We start from the raw sequence: 21,345 nt of genomic DNA, 5'->3' as shown, positions 1-21,345 counted from the left end.
TTGTTTAGGTAGCTGATTATCAAATGGCACAGATAGATCACAATGAAAGAGAAATGAAAAAATTGATACCTCACATGCCAAGCTAACACCATATGAAATTGCCTGGAGAAGCATTCTGAAACTGTTGATGCATAGGTGGAATTTTCTGATTGTTTTTGCTGATTAGGTCACCTTCATCATGATAACAACAACTTTGATCGATAGTACAATTGACAAGACTTTAGAGAAGGGTGAATGAGGAGTAATGGAGGGAAGTGAGTTGATGTGGTAGAGGAAAAGGTTATTTGTAAGACCTAATTAGTAGTTGATAACTAGGTAATATAATGATTTAAACTTTCTCAATTTAGTGTTTTTCTCGGCTTCAGGAAATTATTCCGTAGAGGAATGTAAATTCCACTCTATAAATATTGAAGCCAGGACTAATTCTTGAAAACATATTTCTATAATTATGTATTATATTTATATTAGAACAGCATTGCCTACAGATTTTTCTGTAGGTACATTTATAATGAAAACCAGGTAAAATTAATAGCTATTGATTTTACCTGGTATACTACATATGTAGAGCAAGAAATAGCTGGGTTGAAGTAGGGCTTGGTTGGCTACAGTTACGTCTGGATGGATTGTTCTACTAAACCTGGAATAAATTTCTATGACGGATACGCAAAAAATGTGTACATGAGCAGAATCTGTTTTTCTAATAGTTGAAACAATGTTTTTTATAATTGTTAATTTTTCTGATAGTCATTAAGATTCCATTTTCTACATTACAAATAAATTCCATTCTCTCTTATTAATTTGTTTTTCTTCCACTTACAAGTTTCAAGCTAATGCCTCAATCATCCAGGATAGTAAACTCATTACTACAAAGATTAAAGGAGAGCTGTCTTCCTTAATTTATCATGTCGAGATTCGTGTGGATGATTACAAAAAAGTCACCATAAAAGATTTCAGTGTTGAGTGCCTTGGGTGAGTTTACTTTATTTATTTTTTATTTCATCTTATGTTTTACAATGTTAAAATATAAGATATGTCACACAAACACAAAAAAATATAAAATATATTTATATGAGATACGGTTTTAATGAAATTATCACTTGTGTATTTTGAATAGTTTCTTTCACATTCCTACCAATGTGCATCACATACAGGGTGAGGCAGAATGGACTCTTTGATTTGACGGGTATATTGTAAAACAGTAGCCAAGATAATCAAAAAAAATTTTTCCTGAAAACTATATCCAATGTCATTTTATTCTCATTAGGTTTTGAAAATTATTTCATCCAGGTGACGACCTTGGTGAACGATGCACATGTTGGTCGTTCAAAAAAGTTTTCAAAAACTCTTCTAAACATAACTTGCGTTATTCGAGCAATGAGATCTACAATTGCCTCCACAAGAGCTTCCAAGGTTCTTGGTTGAACTTTGTAAACCTCAGCTTTGAGATATCCCCATGGAAAAAAATCACATGGGCTCAAATACGGGGAGCAAGGGGGCCATGGTACATCCCCTCGTAAGGAGATCAGGCGGCCGGGAGAAATTGTTCTTGCAGGATTTGGCATGAATGACGGGCGGTGTGAGCTATGGCACTATTCTGTTGAAACCAAAAGGCTGCTGTGTCTTTTTTTTCACTACACTCTTCCATTTTGGGGAGTTAAAAGTTCTCCAGTATCTCACAATAATGCACAGAGTTCACAGAAACAGCTGAACCTTGAGGTTCAAAAAAAGTAAGGCCCAATAATGACTATAGAGGACACACGCACCAAACTGTCAGTTTGGGGCTAGAAGAGGTCTTGGGTGAAGTTTGCAAGGGTTGTCAGTCACCCAGTAACAAAAACTTTGCTTATTTACTTAGCCAGAGAGGTGAAAATGCACTTCATCACTAGACCACAGCACCCTCTGCATTGCTGCCACACTATCATTGTTCCTAAAGAACGTTTCTTTGACAAAGCCTTGATGCTTACCAGAGCAATGTATGGTAACTACTAAAAAAGGCGTTGTTTCCTCCAGCTGAAGCCACTAATGCCACTCTGCTAATTTATTTGCGCACTCTTCAGTGATTTTTCAAACTAGGGGGTCCATCCTGCTCCAACCTGTATATCCTAGATAATAATGAGTAGTTGCTTCACTCTGGAAGTGATATAATGAAGTGAAGTTATTAACTGATTCATAACTTGAAGGGCTAAAGAGAGTTCTTGCAAAATAATGAATTAAAAATTAGAATAACTTCATTGACAATGTAAATGAGGATGTTTGGAAATTGTCCTTATGGTTTCACCCAAGTCTATTGGTTACTAGTTTGTCATTGGCTCTTCCACTTAACAGTATTGTCTATTTAGTAAACTCATTTGCATGACAGAACAGGTTTTGGCATATTGACCAGATGACACCCTCATCTTTCCCTGTTTGTTGTTATCTCTTGTTATTGCTCAATTTGAGTAATATTCTTCCAGTAGTTAGGCCTCTTTTGAATGTGTGAGTGAGAGTTTTCATGAATGCTTGTGAGTTTGTCAGCTTTTTGGTTGTCCCTGACATGAAATTTTTTCCTGTAGGCAGTCACAGAGAGTGTACATATGTTCTAAAACCCAGGTATCCTTAACGGAGTCCCTTTAACCCTGTGAAGGATCCCCTTTGTGTTGAGTGTGTCTCTGTAGTTGGTCGCTGGCGAGAAAGTAACATTCCTGCATACTACTGCAGATGGGTATTCTGGTTGAGAGGTTGAGTTGGTCACTGCTGTGGAATTTCTTTTTCCACAAACCATCTCAACAAATTTAATTTTCTTTGCGGAAAACAAGTAGTGCTAACTTATTACGGCTATCGAAATTTTCCTCTGATTTGTTATATTTGTTATGCTAGAGTAACAACTGCTAATGAGCTACTAATGAAACATGGGGCTTAAATTTTTACAGCACATTTTCATCATTATATCTCAAATTGGGTAGCTACCGGGTCAAGTATCATGGATGCTTTGAGTATTTATTTGTCAAAATGCTTCAATTCGTAAATTACAATGATTTCTGGTATGAGAGAGCAAACTTTTACTGAATGCTCAAATCTTTTCTCTGTTGGTTGGGATGGTAGCCATTTGGGAAAGATTTTTAAATTAAATACCAGTATTGATAAACCTTTTCCATTTTTTCCTACTGTAGTAATATCGGGTCAATGTTTTGGGCTTAATATGGTGTGATGAAAAAATAATACCTTCACAGTAACAAAAAAAAAGGTGTTCTCTGAGTTGATTTTTTAATAAAGAGTATTAAAAATACAACAATCATATTTTTTGGCATCCAATAAATATATTGAAAAATGTTTTGAGACTCTTTGAATGAATTTTCAGTGAGCCAAGGTCAAATTATTTTTTATCATGAAGCTTAGCTTACAAAATATTAAGTTTTGAAATTATTTTTATAAGTAATACTTTGTACTTTGTAATAAGTATGCATTATAGTTTGGTATCTCATCTTATTTTCTTGTTACCTCCTCAGTGATGGCAGATTCTGGACCAAGTTCAGTTATGATAACAACTGGATGCGGGAATCATTAATGGAGCATTTGAATGGTTTTCTGGCACAGCACATATGGCCTGAAGCGAATCAAATCCTCAAACGCAGCTTTGAAGATGCTGTTAACAGTATCAATATCTCTGCATTTCTGCCTGTTAAAAATTATGGAGCCCGTGAAAATCTACCAACGAGGGCAAAGACATGGGATGGCTTCAAATCCTGTGGTGATTTCCCTGGGATGGTTCCAACAGTAGAAGCAAAACTTGACAGTAAGAACTAAAACCTTCCTTTTCCAAGTGCCAAAGAATTTTAATTGCATGTACATGGTGCTGGACATTGCTATAAATGCATTTAAATTGCTGTACAGTATCACTATAGTAAACTCCTTTTCTGCTAATAGCTTGAATTTAACTCTTTGAGTGTCATTGTAATTGCTAAATTTGGTGCAAAAATTATTAGGCTATTTTACTGAGAAATGTAGAATTAATGAAAAATGTCTGCAGAAATATCATCATTCACAATAATTTGCTGAAAATTTTATAAGTTAAATCGTTATATACAATGAGGTACAAGAAAGAGGCTAATGCATAAAAATATGAATAAATATGTTATTATTTACATTTATAGCTATCAAAATAAATTAGAGCAACAGTGACACTTTTAGGAAAATTTGCCAGTGTCACTCACAGGAATGTTGGCACTCAAAGGATTAAGTTCAAAAGATGGTGATTGTGGCTAAATAGTGTTGAGTAGCAAATAATGTATGTTCATCAGGAACTCATGCACTATGAAAATCTCTCATGAAAGCAAAGAAACTCATAAGAGAAGAATAATTGTCTCCTAGCTGGATATTTGTTTCTAAAACTCTAATTTCCAAGATACTTACTGGCATATTAAAATATGTTTCTCCCAATTTATACTCCTCTATCTTCAAGTAAATGTGAATACTTTGAATGAAAATACTGTGATCATTTTAATCTAGTATTCTAATGTCTTCCTCCCCATGAACTACAACCTTGGTGTGGTTAAAGTGCCTGAGAATTTTGTTGCCCATAGAGCTGTACGAGAGGTTGCCCTAATGAGGTCACCCTTGCCAGATAGGTTGAAGGGTAGGAGTCAGACAAAAGTTAGTCTGTACAGCATCAGTTCTCTGGTGTTTCAGTCACTGGGGTCAGCTGCGAAGGCATATGACCCTAGTGGGCTTGCAATTTAAGCAATGGTGTCATGTAAAAAGCACCTGAGGAAGGCCCCAGGAAACCAACTTAATTAATTATCCTGTGAAATATTAATGGGCATAGATTTGAGTATGAGTCCTTAGGTGAGATAGGAGGATAGCTGGGATATTCTGAGTGAAAATTATAGGGTAATATATAGAGGATGGGCAGAGAGCCTATAAGAGCTGGCATTAGCATTAAACAAAAAGTTAGGAAAAAATAAAGTAAATATAGACCAGGTGAGTGATAGAATGTTATTAGTAGAAGTAAAGTCTGAACCAATGAAATTGGTCATTGTTCAGGTCTACATGCCACCCAGCAATCATAGGGAGGAAAAAGTTGATAGGGTATACCATCAGTTTGAGGACATAATTGTGGGTGTTCCTGGAGGGAAGCATTTGATAGTGTAGGGCAACTGGAATGTGACGACTGGTGAAGGAAGAGATGATAGTTAGCAAAGGGACTATGATTTAGGAACAAGAATTGACAGCAGGAGAAAGGCACAGAGTTCTGCAGGAGATGATGGTTCATCATAATGAACTCTTGGTTTAGACACCACAAACGGTGTAGGTATACATAGAAAATGTCCTGGGATTCAGGGAGATATCATGGTTAGGAACAGTGTGATTAAGTCATAGTTTCCTGGATGTGGACATTGATTCAGGTCATGATTTAGTAGCAATGAAGTGTTATATAAAATTCGATATGATAAAAGAGAGAAGGGTTCAAATCCTGATCAGAGTGAGTTATTTTTACAATTAGAAAATTGTTGAGTAACAAATTTTATTTAAATCTCTCATTTATGCATAATATCAGCATTTTCTGTAAAGAAATGTTTTTTTTTGTTTTTACAGAAATTAAAGTTGTCGAGTTTGAAAAAGTCCTTCCACTGTTGAAGTCAGAAGTTTTGAGAAGGTAAATTATAATTAGTATTAGTTAAAATATGTGCATGCATACATTGTCAGGTGGCACACCAGTCCCTAGAATTGTGATTGATTTTACACAGAACAATATCAAAAACAATCATAAAAAATCAATAAAATAATGCAGTGTTAATTTCATATCTTAATGCATGTACATTATGGTGATATTTATTTTTTAACGAATATATAATTACTATGAAGTTAATATTTTTCTACATACATTAATGTTTATTCTATCCATTCATAGTTTCTAATTGTATTTATGTTGAGTTCTTCATATTCCTCAGAATATGGAAATAGCAATGTTATCAGTCAAATTTATTTATGTAATCTCAATGGAAGACTGAATGTAGAAATCCAGACTTGAGTTATTCCTCAAGGAAAATAATTTTCTTGAATTTTTTTGGTAGTCAAAATAATGATTCATGATTGCTCCGGGGTATTAAAGAAATTGGCTCTTGAGTTTTGGTAGTTGTATTATTTTCCTTAGCATATGCTGAAGTGAAGTCTGTGTAAGGAATCATGACGGATAAGGTTTTGTTTTGTTGTCACACCATGCTGGTTCTTAAGGGGCTGACCAGGAAAGCAATGCATATGAAAAGGGGGCAAAGCATTCTTGACACTGAATGATCTCAGAAAAGAGTGGATGTTGCATTTATTAGGTGAGGATTTACTCACTTCCTTCACATATTTAGGAAAAAATTAGGAAAATGGACCTGCATATGTTGAAAAAGTTAGGAATATGGTATGCAAATTTGGTATTCAGATGGAGAACTATAAGCAGCCTACCCTAGATTAGGGTAGGTTGCTGATGGATTCTGGTACCACACACAACTATACCCCTAAGTTTTGACTAATCTTTCTCTAAGTATTCTTGGACTGCCTATTACACTTTACAATAATTCAATCTTTAGCTCTATATACTTCCAACCGATCTTGATTTCTATCCCAAATGTCTATTCTTTTCCTTCCTCCAATTCAATTTCCCAGCATTCTCCCTTCTATGTATCACAGTCCTCAGCATCTTAATGCTCCTCTCTGAATCTCCTACCTCCAATTCTCCCACTCTCTTTGTATGAAGGTTGTCTGAAATGTTTCTGACCTCAACATGAAGATGGTACCACTCATCAGAAAAGGTTCTCACCAAAACTTTTGGGCACTCAGTTGTTGTTTGACTATCATTTAAGTGAGTCGTGATGAGGGTTGTTGTGAAAATAGAAAAAAATGATTTTCAAGCTTTTCCAAGATTATTCGGGTAGGTTTGCCGACGTTTCGATGGCTGAGTCGTCCATCGTCTTCAGGGCATGTCATTACTCAGGTATTTGGCCACCTTATATAGTTTGGTCAGGAGGTCAGGTATATATAAGGCGGCCAAATACCTGAGTAACGACATGCCCTGAAGACGATGGACGACTCGGCCATCGAAACGTCAGCAAACCTACGAACGTGGACCTGGTGGGAGACCCGAATAATCTTGGAAAACATTATTCGCCGGGAAAATACCAGATCATTCGATTTTCAAGCTGTCATTAAATATAAAATTTTGAAAGGCAATACACCTACGCAAATCAAAGCAGCTGAATTTAAACATAGCCATAACAGCTTGGCTGATTATGAGTGTTTGAGATAGCCAAAAACTATAGTAACCACCGATAACATCAAAAAGTTAACCATATGGTCCTGAATGACCACCAAATTAAAGTTAGTGAGAGGCTGTGGGCAAATCCAAAGAATGCGTTTGTCATACAATGACTAAAAAATTGGACATTAATAAGCTATCCATGCCGCATTTGCTCAAATGTGGGCCAAAAATGCATTCGAATGTACATTTTCTAGATCCTGTTGGAGTGGTTTAGGCAAAGCAAGCCAGAATTTTTGCATCTATTCATGACTTTAGATGAAACTTGGATCCATTTTTATAGTCATGAGATGAAAGGAATGTCAACACAGTGAATTGCAAGGGGTGAACCTGCTCCAAAAAAGGCAACGACGGTTCAGTTGGCCAGGAAGGTGATGGCGACTGTATTTTGGACAGTCACAGAATTGTGTTCATTGATCATCTTCTCAGAGGTAAAAAAATAATGGGAGAGTACTATAAATCTTAAGTTGACAAGCTGGAGGCAGAAATAGCAAAAAAATGACTGGATTTGAAGAATACTTCAGCAATTGTCAAGATTAAAATTCAAGAATTGCACTTGAATTGGTTGGCCACTCACCATATTCACCAGATCTAGCCCCCAGCGATTTTTTCCTGTTTCCTAATGTTAAAGTTTTGCTTGGAGGACAGAGATTTTCATCGGACAAGGAGGTTAATACATTCATGAACGCTAATTTTGTTGAGAGAGATGTCAACTACTATTTGGAAGGGTTAAAAAAGTTGGAGCAATACAGGAAAAAGTGTATTGACTTAAAAGGAGACTACAGGAAAAATAAAGATACATTTGAAGGAAAAATTTATCATAATTTCTTGGTGAATAACTGATCGTAGCACTTTTCCACTTGATAAAAATATTTTTATTTACGACCGGGTTTCGATGTATTACATCATCATTAGGTAATACGACGAAACCCAGTCGTAAATAAAAATATTTTTATCAAGTGGAAAAGTGCTACGATCAGTTATTCATTATGTTCAACTTCCACCACATCATGCCTGAAGCTACTCAATTTATAATTTCTTGGGTCAGAAACTTTTCAGACTACCCTCTTGTTTCTCCCAACATCCATCTCTCACCATGCGAAGAACTTCATCATTGGTTTCTATCTCCATCCTTTTTTCCTCCTTTATTCTTTACATCCACATCTCATAAGCCTCCAATCTATGCTTATCCTCTTGCTTTGGTGACCAAGTTTCATGGCCATACAAAAATTTGCTCCATGTTAAAGTTTTTACCTGTCTTGCCTTTATACTCATTTCTATACTTAAGTTGCATGTCAGTACCTCCTGCCAATTGAGAATGATGCGATGAGATGAATTTTTAGTTTTGGCACCAGTTATTGGTAAGCATAGGCCATGGTACTCGCAGGCCCTGGCAAAGAAAAGCCAACCTAATTAGCAGGGCTGACCCTGGTGATAAAAGTGTCAAGTGACCTTGGAGATGATCCATAAAAAGTACCTGATCAGATGCCAAGCACTCAGGAGAGTAACCTAGGAAATATGGCATCATATTCATGGGGAAAACTAGGAAAAAGTCTGCAATTGGAATCTAGGAAATGAGTATTCACCATGGATCTTGATAACCAGCGGTCACTAGCTATTTAAAAAATAAACCCCTGCTTATTTATCATTCAGAAACTCCAATGAACTATGCTCCTTGTGCATGGTGCCACTGTAATTTTATATAGTCAAGCTGATGTTTAGTGAGGCAGAATATTGGTGGCCACAGAAGTTCTCTTGAACCAGTTTTTTTCTACCCTCAACAAAAGTTTGTAATTTATGAAATTTGTTTCCTCAGAAAACTGGACAGTGACCTCAAAGAGAGGTCACACTCATACTTAAATCACATATGGAGCCTAACCAAGAATAGAGTGTCAAAAGTGTTAGCATTTGGTCATCCAGCACCAAAGAGGATTTCTTTTTACCCTGAGGTATGTATCTGAGCAGTCAAGTTTTCACTTAAAATTTATACCTCCGATTTTGATATGGCATTAGCTAATTAACCAAAATTATATATAAACATTGATGCTACTGCTTCAAACCTATCATTTTAATTGTTTCTGAAAACAGCAAGAGAATTGTCCAAAAGGATTGTGATATAAGCCCTGAAAAATGTGTATATTATCCGAAGTATTGTTTATTACTACATTAGGCAGCAGAACATAATTATTGCAGGAAATTAATTGAATTAAATTTACTATTGCACATTATAAAAGACCTGGAAATTTTTTTGGAGTGGGAATTGACATTACAGCTGAATTCGATTATTTTTGTCATGTCCATCCAACATATAAATTCAAAAAACCTCTTTGAAAAACCAATTGCAATTCCAGTTTTTATTGTAATTTTTCTGTTGTGATTACAATGTCATTCGGTGATTTTGACAATATTTTCACCCGAGTTCTCTTCAGTTAATGTAAGTCATGTTAAATAAAAACAAGTGTTAATTAATGATTAAGATACAGTTGTAGAATCACCATTACTTCAGAAAAATCACCTGTATGCATTGCTGCAAACTTATCAGTGGTGATATAATTACAGTAAACATCATGATCTTATGTTTTGCAGAGCCTGGGAGGAGAGCAAGAAGCAATCTTGAACTTGAATGATGGCTGGTTTAAAATATTTTCCAATAATGATTTACCATACCACCTCTATGTAAGAGACACTGCATATGGAGAAAACTCTTCATTCATCATATTACTAACGGAAGACATTGAGATGTTTAAGGTAAGTAATGAAGAAAATTTGGGTTTTAGATTTGAACTCATCTGACTCGGGTTATCATTATTTTCAAAGTCATCTATTGTATCTTGCAGTATTGGATACCCCTTCCAAAATTAATCATACAGTATTGATTGAATTGAGCTCTTACGGCTAGTATTATTGATTAAATGAAAAACTCCAATAGCTGTACACAGTTTACCTTTCAAAACAAAGTACAAATGAGATTAGTGGGCCAACGCCACAATTCAAAGGATTGGGTAAAGGGTAAAAAAGGAATGGGATGAGAAAGGTGAATGCGAATATGTGGTAGTCCAGGGGGTAGAGCGTTGGACTGCTGACTGGAGGGTCCCGGGTTTGATTCCCGAGTGAGGCACTCTGGGCACCTGCAGCTCCACCCAAGCTATGTGATTTTCGGGTACCAGATGTTCCTGGGAAACCATAACCGGCACAGGGAAAGGAACTGGCCCCCTACCCTGATGTGTTAATTTCACACACTGTATAGGGCTTAACACTGGGTGAACTCTACCATCACCTACTAAACCGACCTTCGGGTTGATTACTGTGTTAATGGTTTTTTATATATATATATAAAAATATATATATATATAAAATATATATATATAATATATATATATATATATATATATATATATATATATATATATATATATATATAAATAATATATATATATATATATATATATATATATATATATATATATATATATATATATATATATATATATATATATATATATATATAGACACACACACACACACATACACTGGGGCATAATTAGTATAAATTATTTAAAGGTTTTCCTTTTGATTTCAGGTAGCGCATAATTTCACCTTGCAAATATCTGATGAACGTGTAAATGGAACAATAGTTATGTCTGCCGAAGGAATAAGGAATTTCCTCACATCCCAATTTTTCATTGTGAGTAATCGTTTGGAGATGGTGGACTACGACCTCTTTTGCGTGAAGTGAGTAACATATATTTTTAATAAGAAACTAAATCCGTATCATTGAACTAGTGACTAACTTTATTTAGCATTTATTCACACCTAAAATTTGTGGGCAAGGAAAACTGCTAGAGGACTAATCGCTTGTACTTTTGCATCTACCTTGATCATTGCTGAAACATTTTAACTTTTTAAGGCATTTCTGTGGTCATCACTATTTGGTTTTTGATGAAATTCCATTACGATGAAAGATTTAATTTTATGGAACTGCAATAGCACTTTCATTACCAGTCTTCTGCTGTCGTGCATCAAAATGCAATAATTTCATAGGGCAAAGGTCGTTCACCTTGATCAGAATATAGAAATTCACAGATTAAGAGGACATGTCTGAGAACTTTACTGTCTAAAACATTTGGCTGGATGGTGTGGGTTCCAAGTTCATATAATAATAATAATAATAATACTTTATTCTTTTTGGTAAATGGTACAACCATATTTAATGTTGTCAATATAAATATTACTCAATTAATAAACATAAGTTCTTAAATATGATGAAGATTGTCACATAAGAATTCATCCATTGGGTAAAGTGGGTTAGCAAGTAACCAGGTATATACCCTATTCTTGAAATTTGGGATACAGTCAGATTTCAATTGAGTTGGAAGACAGTTTTATACAGTTGAATGTTCATGTTATGAAATTAGTTGTAAGTTGATGACAATCTACAATAAGTAGTATTTAGATTTGATTTACCTCTAGTGGAGTAGTTATGGATATTAGATCTTAGTTGGTAAGTTTCTATATTGACTTTCACATGAATAAGAGCCTTAAAGATATATAAACTAAATACAGTCATGATTCCGTACCTAATAAAAAAAGGTTGGCAGGAATCATATGGTGGTATATTAGCAAGAGAGCAAATAGCTCTCTTTTGCAGTAGCAAAATTTGTTTAACATGTGAGGAATGACCCCCTAGCTCAACACCATAATTCAAATGACATCGAAAGAAGGCATGGTAAAGTTTTAAACGATACGCATTGGAAATGAGAAAGTTGAGCTTTCTTAACGTATAAACAGCTTTACTCAGTTTATTACAGGGCTGACTGATGTGAGTCTCCCGGTAAAGTTTTGTATCAATATAAATTCCTAATATTTTAGCAGTTGCAACATCAATTATTTTTGATTTAAGACTGCACACAATATGCTGAGTTTTGTTAGTATTTAAATGTAAATGATTAACATCAAACCATTCCTTAGCCAGTCTTTGCGTAGCGCTAGATTGTACCTTTGCATCTTCTAGATGTTGATATTTTTCCACAAAAGTAGTGCCATCGGCTTATAAAACAGATGTAGGTTTCATGTAACAGGGAAAATTATTAATCATGATGATGAAAAGTATTGGGCCAAGCACAGAGCCCTGTGATACACCACATTTTACTTTTAGAGCTGTAGATTGTCAGCCATCAAGTTCAACCAATTGGTGGCGATCTTCCAAGTATGACTTCATTAGTTTCAGTGCAATTCCCTTAATACCATAATATTCTAGCTTTGTTAGTAATATTGAATGATTAATGTGGGAGTGCTGGAAATTATTTTAGCGCAGGCGGTGCTAGGAAATACTAATAAAGCACATATAAAGCATTTGAATGAACAGCAGATTTATTCTGAGTGCTGTGGACAAAAGACCAAGGTCAACACGGTAAGATATATGCCACGGGCACAACGTGCACAAGAGGGATGAACGCTCGGCTGGGGTTGAGAAGTGATTGGTCCCTCGTGGGTCAAAATGCCTCCTCGTGGGTCGTGCCTAGGGTGACACCTCATGGCACACCCCTGAATCGCACAAATAAATGAACTGCTACATCAACAAATGAACCGCTACAATTAACAGAGTCAAAAGCCTTACTAAGATCACATAGTGTTACAGTGACTGACTCCTTCTCTTCAAATGCATTAATGATATAATTAACTTTTGACTCTACTGCCAAAATTGTAGATTTCCCAGATCGAAAGACATACTGTGATTTGGAAAAGAGATTATTTGATTAAAAGAAATTACAAATTTGATCTTTCACAATAGCTTTTACCAAAAACTGGGACTATGGAAATGGGGCGTTTATATTCTAGTCAAGTAAAATATTTTTGCACTTGGGAAATAGTTGTAATTTTAGTTATTTACAGATAAATACAAGGAAATGAAAAAAAATTTTGATACTTTCATAAGATGCCATTAATGCAATCTAAAAATAATGAATGCTGGAATTTTCCAAATCAAATTTGAATTTAAATGAAGTTAATATTCTTACATATATACAAGAGCCTTGCAATGGGCCAGACTATCTCCAATTCAAAAAATAATTCAAAATTACCAAGCACCAAAAAACCTAAACTTAACAGTTTCAGGTTTAACTTTGTGGAATTCCTTCATGATGAGGGTAAAAAAGAAACTTTACGCATCCACAATAAAGATTTAATATTTCACAACCATGGTGAAATATTAAATCTTTATTGTGGATGCGTAAAGTTTCTTTTTTATCCTCAACAAAAAAGCTGATTGCATTTCAATAAAAAATAACTTGCATTTCAATTCTTCCTGTCTCTTCATCTCCTTCTTGACATTTTGCAACTCCCTTCCCACCCAGAAAGTTGACCCTGGATACACTGCTGACCTATACTTCTGTGGCAAATTGTACTGGTCCTTGAAAAGGCAGCCCAGTTGTCAATCCATTCATGTATTGTGCGTTGAGTTCATTTTTACTCATTTTGGAATTCCCTTAACCAAGAGGCAAATCCATTGATTCATTGTTGTTTCCTGTTTTATATAACATCTAGCCATACCATAGTATCCATTACTGGTCTTCCAAGTGACTACAATGGTCTGAAGACTGTTATAATGGCAGAAGCCATCAAGGCATCCTTGGCTCCACTATACAAAGACTATCTGGTGGAAATGATGGATGCATTTGATGAAGTGGTCAGAACATACAAGGATGAAATTCAATTATTACCAGAGTTCATTCTTGAGAAGCATCTCTTTGGTGTGGCTATGTACCATGACCCAGACCCTCAGAGACATATGAAGAGAAATCGATTGGCGATCCAATGCCTGTTGGAGGAGGAACCAGATATGATAGGTGAGGAAGGTTATGTACATGTATTAATTTAGCTACAATTTAATCATTGATTGGTGGATTTTTTACCTAAGATAAAATATGTCTTTCAATTTGGTTTATAGCTACATTGGTATGTAAAATACAGGAGTTTTGGCAGGGATGAGTAATGAGTAAACATGAACACTGATTGTTATTTCAGTTTATTCAAAGTTTTACTTCACACAATGCAATCTGCATTTAGTGCATACCTGTAGGGGAATATTGTATGCATTCTGGGAAGTCTTTCAAGAGAAATGCACTATTTTACGTCATCATATAGTACACATAGGTGAATTTATTAATACATATATAACAAACTTGGACAGCAACAAACAATATAAGAACACATAAAAAGATCACTCACATGTTATTTCTTGATCATTTCGATGGCATTCAGCTCCGTCTTCATCGGAAGAAATAGAAGTAATGACAGTTGAAATAGGAGAGGTGAGGGGTGCAAGAGAAAGGGAAGGGGGCCAGGGGAAGGGGAGAATGGGAGGCAGAGGAGGGGTGAGAGGAGTGGTTGGGGGAGAGTAAAGGGAGAGGAGAGGCTAGAGGGGAGGGGAGATAGGGAAGGAGTGAGAGGGAGGAGGTGGAATTGACGCATAATCGGAAAAGAAAAATATCTGCTCACCACACCTATTGCAACATCCGAGACCCTGGCTTCAACTCACAAAGTCGTAATCAAGACCCTGCAAGTCAAAACAAAGGCTACGCACACCAAAACTCATGCGGAAGAACAAAGTGAGCACCTCTCTGATATGAATCGCTTCCACAAAGTGACAATTCAGACCATTCTCATTAGTGAACGACATTGAGACCCGGATACTGATAGGCCATACAGAGCCAAATGAATGCCATTTCAAGAGTTTTAAATTCTATAGGGTTATTGGATGTGGGAAGGGAAAAATAAATAAATAAATAAATAAATATATATATATATATATATATATATATATATATATATATATATATATATATATATATATATATATATATATATATATATATATATATATATATATATATATATATATATATATATATATATATATATATATATATATATATATTGATGCTTGTTTTGTGGCGATCACGAGGACTCCCTAAGAGTCTCTTTTACTTTGTGTAGGAGATATGGTATGGCCAGGGAAATAATTTTAATCTGGGAATCAATGAGTTTTCATATGTGGCAATGAGATGATTGTACTGATTTCGTATAAAGTGACTGAGGATAAATGAGTGCTGGAATGTTAGTATCTTCAAGGAAGGACGAAGTTGGGGAGGTAAGCCTGAAAGTGGGAATTTGGTGCATAGACCATTGGGAATTATACCTAATGTGATGCATACCGAAAGAAACTCAGAGTGACTGGTATATTGAGCGATTTTGAAGGAATATTTTCTGATGTGGTGTAGCCATAAGGGGATGGAGTCAATGTTATTCATGTTGAATTATAGGAAGGAGGATAGGTTAGGTGTAAATGTGATAGAGGCGGCAAGTGAGTGGAAGAGAAAATAAAGGTAATACAGGGGTGAAAGGAGGGATAAAACACAGAGAAAGGTGGTTGAAACTGATAGCACTGGAATAGAAGACACTGCACGTTGACAGAAGACAGTGAAGGATGATTGCAATAAGCAAATATATAGGTATATAAAATGATGTACAGTAGGTTGCTGGATTGTGTTTTGCTAGGAGTCACAAAATATTTATTTGGTAGGTTTGTCCATCCATAAACCTACCTTCACCAGTAGATTACCTTATAATAATAATATATAAAATACACAAACATATATTATATTTGATGTGTAAAACTGTGATCAAGACTAGAATAAATTATTCAATTTCAGCCAGAATTTACTCTTTTATAGACATTATTGGGATGAATTAAAATTTTTTACCTAAATTTAAAAAATTGTATCCCTTTGTTATATATTTAAAAAAAAAATGTAGATTTGATTTTTGTTTTCAACTCTCATCTGTTACTCATAAAACTAATCATTAAGGACATGTTTTTATTTATTTAAATATTTATAAATCTAACAATTGCTTGATTTTTTGGGTGAAAAATTTTTATAGTCGAATTCCGCTTGGCATTAGTTCAGAATAATCTGTGGTGAAATGAGTGATCTAAACTTCTGTTTTTGAGCCTCTTAATTTGAACGTGTTGATTTACAAAGCAGTCATTGGTTTCTATGCCCCATATAAAATAATAAATAATCTAATTAAATAGTAATATGAAATGACTCTGAACTTTGGATTCCACTTCATGATTATCATTATATGTTGAATTTTATGGAATCTACCATCTCATTTGGAAGAATATCTAATTAAGGTATTATTAAATCATATTCAAAATACAAATTGCCGCTATTCCTTAGAAAAATTCATTGAAAATTGCCGCAGAAGATAAAAGAAGGTCACAATTGCATACAATAATTTTGTGCTTCAATCTCTCTTTACATGTCATGAACCATTCAGAACTCATGCAGTTCCCTCCATTTATTGGTACAGCAGCTGAGTGGACGTAAGTATCTCCATAATTTATAATTAATAAGCTGAACTTTCATCTATGTTTAAAGGAAATCGATTTTTGCTATCCCATTCTAATTGATTATTTTGTTTGTGAAATGTTATTAATGAGGTTTAAAAATTTTAATTTCAGTTTCTTTAGCAAATCTTTAGTGAACTCAATGAATGCACTGAAAGATGATTTAACATATTCCAGTCTAAAATATATTATTCTAAATGAGTTCAATGAAATACCTATTCCAGATATGAATGGCGAAATTAAAATTGAGGTAAGGGATGAATGAAATTTAAATATACAATTAGTTAACAAAATGTATCCTAATTTTAATTAAAATACTTCGAAATAAAAAGATATCTTGGTAATTTTTTAATAATAATTACTTAAGAACAATGCCCACACATAATCAAAGATCTCAGTAATTTTCAGGCCCATATAATAAGCTACCAGCATATATATTAATTACATGCTCTTATCACGGGATAAATTAGTCTTGCTTTTTGAAGAGTTACTGTTGAAAAGTGTTAATCCTAAAATCCATATTGTTGGATTTTCTTTTTAGACAGTGATTTTGAGTTTAAATTAAGTTAAAAAAATCAGTTGAGTTAATTTAATGTTCCTCTAGTATTCTGACAAAATCTAATAAAGTTTATTGCCTTATTTGTATATCCTCATATTCTCTATTCAGTCCTGCCTTTTTTGAAGGTATTATTTCTAAAAATCTATCCCACAGCTTACCTTTAATTGATATAAGATTTAGAGGTGAAATGAATGGATTAACCCAGAATATTCCAATGTGATAATTTGTTGTGATGACATAGTTTCCTCAGCAAGGATTAATGTCTGCTTGCTTTCCTTACCAGATTCACAAGCATGGTTCTATTACTTTCAGGATTCCCATGAGGTAAAAGTGCCAACAAAATTTACTGCAATCAATGGAACAATGAAATATTTATTCAAGTCCACAACACCTGAAAAAATATATTTTGACGAGGTAGCCGATGAAGTGGTTCTTCTAGCATACCTGAACTTCAAAGACATAATAGAGGTGAGGGGCAAAATATTTGATCTGGGACTGGCACCATACAATTTGAAACAGTACAAGGATTTAATGCATTCTTTTTTTTGATTTGTGAAGTAAGGGAAATTAATGAAGGAAAAATGGTGGAATTATGGATGGATATATGTACCACTTAATTTTAAACACACCATAAGTCATTGAGAGTCAGTGAGATCCACCCTCACCTATCAAGCCAATCTTTGGGTTGATAATTGTGGTTCTTATATCTTTTATTATTAAAACTGGTAAATGAACTCAAAATCAAAACCTTCAATAGATTTTGGATGCATTTGGATGGTTATGGATAAATATGGATTGATTTTGGACTTGTATATGAAAATGGTTCATTCACTTAGTAAATCAATGCATTCACAGTGGCAGTTGCTAATTGATATTTGAGGTAAATACTTCCCGATTGGCACAGCTATACAGTCATTCACTTTTCTAAATAACATTTGCAAAATCTGTTCTCCTATCATCCAGCATTTGTTGGCTCAGGCGTAACTTTATGGAATTTTTACTTAGTAATAGTAAAAAGTGTGTGGTAAAAGAATATTGAAAAGTGTGTGGAATTGCAAAGTCAATTATTTCATTTCATTTCAATATCTCCTATCTTCTCTCAAGTGTACTGGCTTTGAAATTAGAACTGATAATTCGAGCATCTCATTATGTGCAAAATGTATGGACATGTTGTATAAAAAATAATTAATCATGAAGGAATATCAATACCACTCATCAATGTCATTTGATCACTTTCTGTTACTTTTAATACTTTCAGTTACATTATGACATCGAGGTGAACTCAATGGTGAATAATGAGGTGGGAGAGATAAAAGGTGTTGTGGAGGATTTGATCTACTCCTTTAAAGTCCACATTCACTTGGGTAAAAAACATTTCAGATTGGAAAGTCTACAGCTAAAATGTGTCAAGTAAGTAAATTTTTTTCATAAATAACGTGAATAAAGCATCAGTATTATTTTTAAATATATATAAGTAAAATAAAAATTGTGTGTTGTGGTTTTCTATTTCTAATTCTTCTTGTGTGTTTTCTATTTCTCCTTTGGTGGGTGTAACAGCTCCATAATGCCATCTTTTGGCCAAAGAATCGGGACACTTGGTTGCATAAAGCATCGCAGATCTCAGTGTAAATTATGTTTCCTGGAAAGCTCAAGTGGTTAAGAGCCTCCGCCTGGCAAGTGGAAAGATCTGGAGTTCAAGTCCCGGTCTAGGAAATATTTTTGCATTCGTGATCTGCTTGATTCCGCCTTCCCCACCTCTCCTGTGTTCGTCCTTTATGTGTGCTCCTATCCCTTTTCCTTATATATATATATAAGGAAAATACATATATATATAAAAAATATATATACATAACCGGCACAGGGAAAGGAACTGGCCCCCCTACCCTGATGTGTGAATTTTCACACGCCGTATAGGGCTTAGTACTAGGGTGATCTGTACCATCACCTACTAGACCGACCTTCGGGTTGATTACTGTGTTTATGGTTTTTTTTATGTATATATACATACATATATATGTATACGTATTTTTATGTATATATACATATATATATATATATATATATATATATGTATATATATATATATATATATATATATATAAAGGGATAGGAACACACAGAAAGGATGAACACGGGAGAGGTGGGGAAGGCAAAATCAAACAGATCACAATAGTAAAAATATTTCCTTGACCAAGACTTAAACACCGGATATTTCCACTTGCTGGGTGGATGCTCTAACCACTTGAGCTATCAAGGAAACATAATTTACACTGCGATCTGTGGGTCTAATATGTCACCAAGGGCCCCGATTCTTTGGCCAAGAGATGGCATCAGAGGGCTGTTTCACCCGTTTACGTTTCCTCAATACTATATACAGATGTAAGAAGAAGCGTATTAAACAGAACAAGCAACGGAGAGAATATTACTAGTAGAGATAAAAGCTGAACCCATGAACTTGGTCATTGTTCAGGTATACATGCCTCCAAGTAACCATAAGGAGGAAGAAGTGGATAGGATATAAAATCAGTTAGAGGAGATAATCACGTGTGTTCCTGCAGGGAAACATTTGATAGTGATGGGGGATTGGAATGCAATGGTAGGTGAAGGAAGAGATGGTGATGAGGTTGGGGACTATGGTTTTGGTATATGTAATTACTGTGGGGAGAAACCAATGAGTTCTGTAGAAGACAGGGGTTAGTCATCACCAACACTTGGTTTAGACACCACGAAAGGTGCAGGTATGTATGAGAAATGCCAGGTGACTGAGAAAGGTATCAGCTAGATAATATTCTGGTTAGCCACAGGTTTAGGAACAGTGCGATCAATTCACACAGCTTTCTGGGAGCAGATGCAGACTCTGACCACAATTTAGTTGTTATGAACATTAGAGTCCGTTTGAAAATGATGAAGCAGGGGTGGCGGTTTAGGATATGGAATGTAGAAGCATTAAATAGATTAACAAGTAAGAAGTATGAGCAGGCTTTAGAGGAAATCATGGATGACGGTAAGGAGCTGAATACTATGGAAGAAAAATGGGAATGTATCAAGAAAGGGATATTGAAAGGCACCTAAGAAACTATAGGAACTGTTAATACGAAAAGGACAAGGAAACCATGGATCTGGGATTAGATGATTAGAAATATAGATGACAGAAGAAAATGGAGGAATGTAAACACAGAGTTAGGCAAAAGGAAGTACAAAGAGTTAAATAATAAATCGAGATGGGCAACAAATCAAGCAAAAGAAGCATGGTGGAAGATGAAGTGTGAGAATTGGAAAGTTTGCAGAGGAAGGGTGAAATTGGTGCTCTATGCAGTGAGGTTATATCACTATCAAGAGGTAAGAGGGGAAGATCTGTGTTAACAGTTAGAGATAACTCAGGTAAGATAATAGTTGACTCAGAAAAGATCCAAAAGAGATGGAAGGAATACATAGAAGAACTGTATAGTAAAGAACTTAGGCCAACAAAGTTATCAATAGAAAAGGAACATGGCGTAGACGAAGATAGCTTAGGTCCAGGCATACTTGATGATGAGATGGAAAGGGTATTGAGGGAGATGAAAGGAAATAAGGTCGTTGGGTTAGACAACATTTCTGCGGAACTACTAAAAGGTTTAGGAGAATGTAGGAGGAAGAGGCTATATGGGCTGATTTGTAGTATCTATGAGGAAGGAATCTGGCTGGAAGACTTTGTGAGATCAGTGTTTGTTCCTATTCCAAAAAAGGTAAAGGCTACATTATGTGAGGACTACAGAGCAATAAGTTTGATATCCCATGCAGCTAAAGTGGTTCCAAGGGACATCAACAAAAGGATAGAGAGCAAGGCAAATGATTAATTAGGGGATGATTAGTTTGGGTTTTGGAAGGGAAGAGGCATGCAGGATGCCATTACTGTAATGAGATCACTAATCGAGAGGAATATAGAATATAATCAGGAAGTGTTTGCCTGTTTTGTAGATTTTGAAAAGGCATTTGATAGAGTGAATTGGGAAAAACTAATGAGTATATTGAAGAAAATAGGAATAGATTGGAGGGACAGGAGGCTAATCTGCGACCTTTACATATCTTAGGCTGCTCAGGTGCAAGTGGAGAACA

General features: G+C 35.0%; 1 protein-coding gene across 1 annotated transcript in view; it reads left to right on the top strand.

The window, feature by feature from the left end:
• The window catches only part of LOC139700947 (uncharacterized), a 70,360-nt gene that overhangs the window by 45,851 nt on the left and 3,164 nt on the right, over positions 1 to 21,345 (top strand). The window contains exons 16-26 of the mRNA XM_071599450.1: positions 821 to 969; positions 3,486 to 3,772; positions 5,572 to 5,632; positions 9,096 to 9,228; positions 9,866 to 10,027; positions 10,860 to 11,011; positions 13,823 to 14,124; positions 16,622 to 16,667; positions 16,806 to 16,941; positions 17,563 to 17,718; positions 18,509 to 18,660. Coding sequence (XP_071455551.1) covers positions 821 to 969; positions 3,486 to 3,772; positions 5,572 to 5,632; positions 9,096 to 9,228; positions 9,866 to 10,027; positions 10,860 to 11,011; positions 13,823 to 14,124; positions 16,622 to 16,667; positions 16,806 to 16,941; positions 17,563 to 17,718; positions 18,509 to 18,660 — 1,736 coding nt within the window. The remainder of the gene's footprint in view (positions 1 to 820; positions 970 to 3,485; positions 3,773 to 5,571; positions 5,633 to 9,095; positions 9,229 to 9,865; positions 10,028 to 10,859; positions 11,012 to 13,822; positions 14,125 to 16,621; positions 16,668 to 16,805; positions 16,942 to 17,562; positions 17,719 to 18,508; positions 18,661 to 21,345) is intronic.

Source organism: Hetaerina americana, unplaced genomic scaffold, assembly GCF_022747635.1.
Source record: "Hetaerina americana unplaced genomic scaffold, ioHetAmer1.1.p SCAF_11, whole genome shotgun sequence".
In the NCBI taxonomy this organism is placed as follows: domain Eukaryota; kingdom Metazoa; phylum Arthropoda; class Insecta; order Odonata; family Calopterygidae; genus Hetaerina; species Hetaerina americana.
This window is presented reverse-complemented; position numbering and strand designations above follow the sequence as displayed.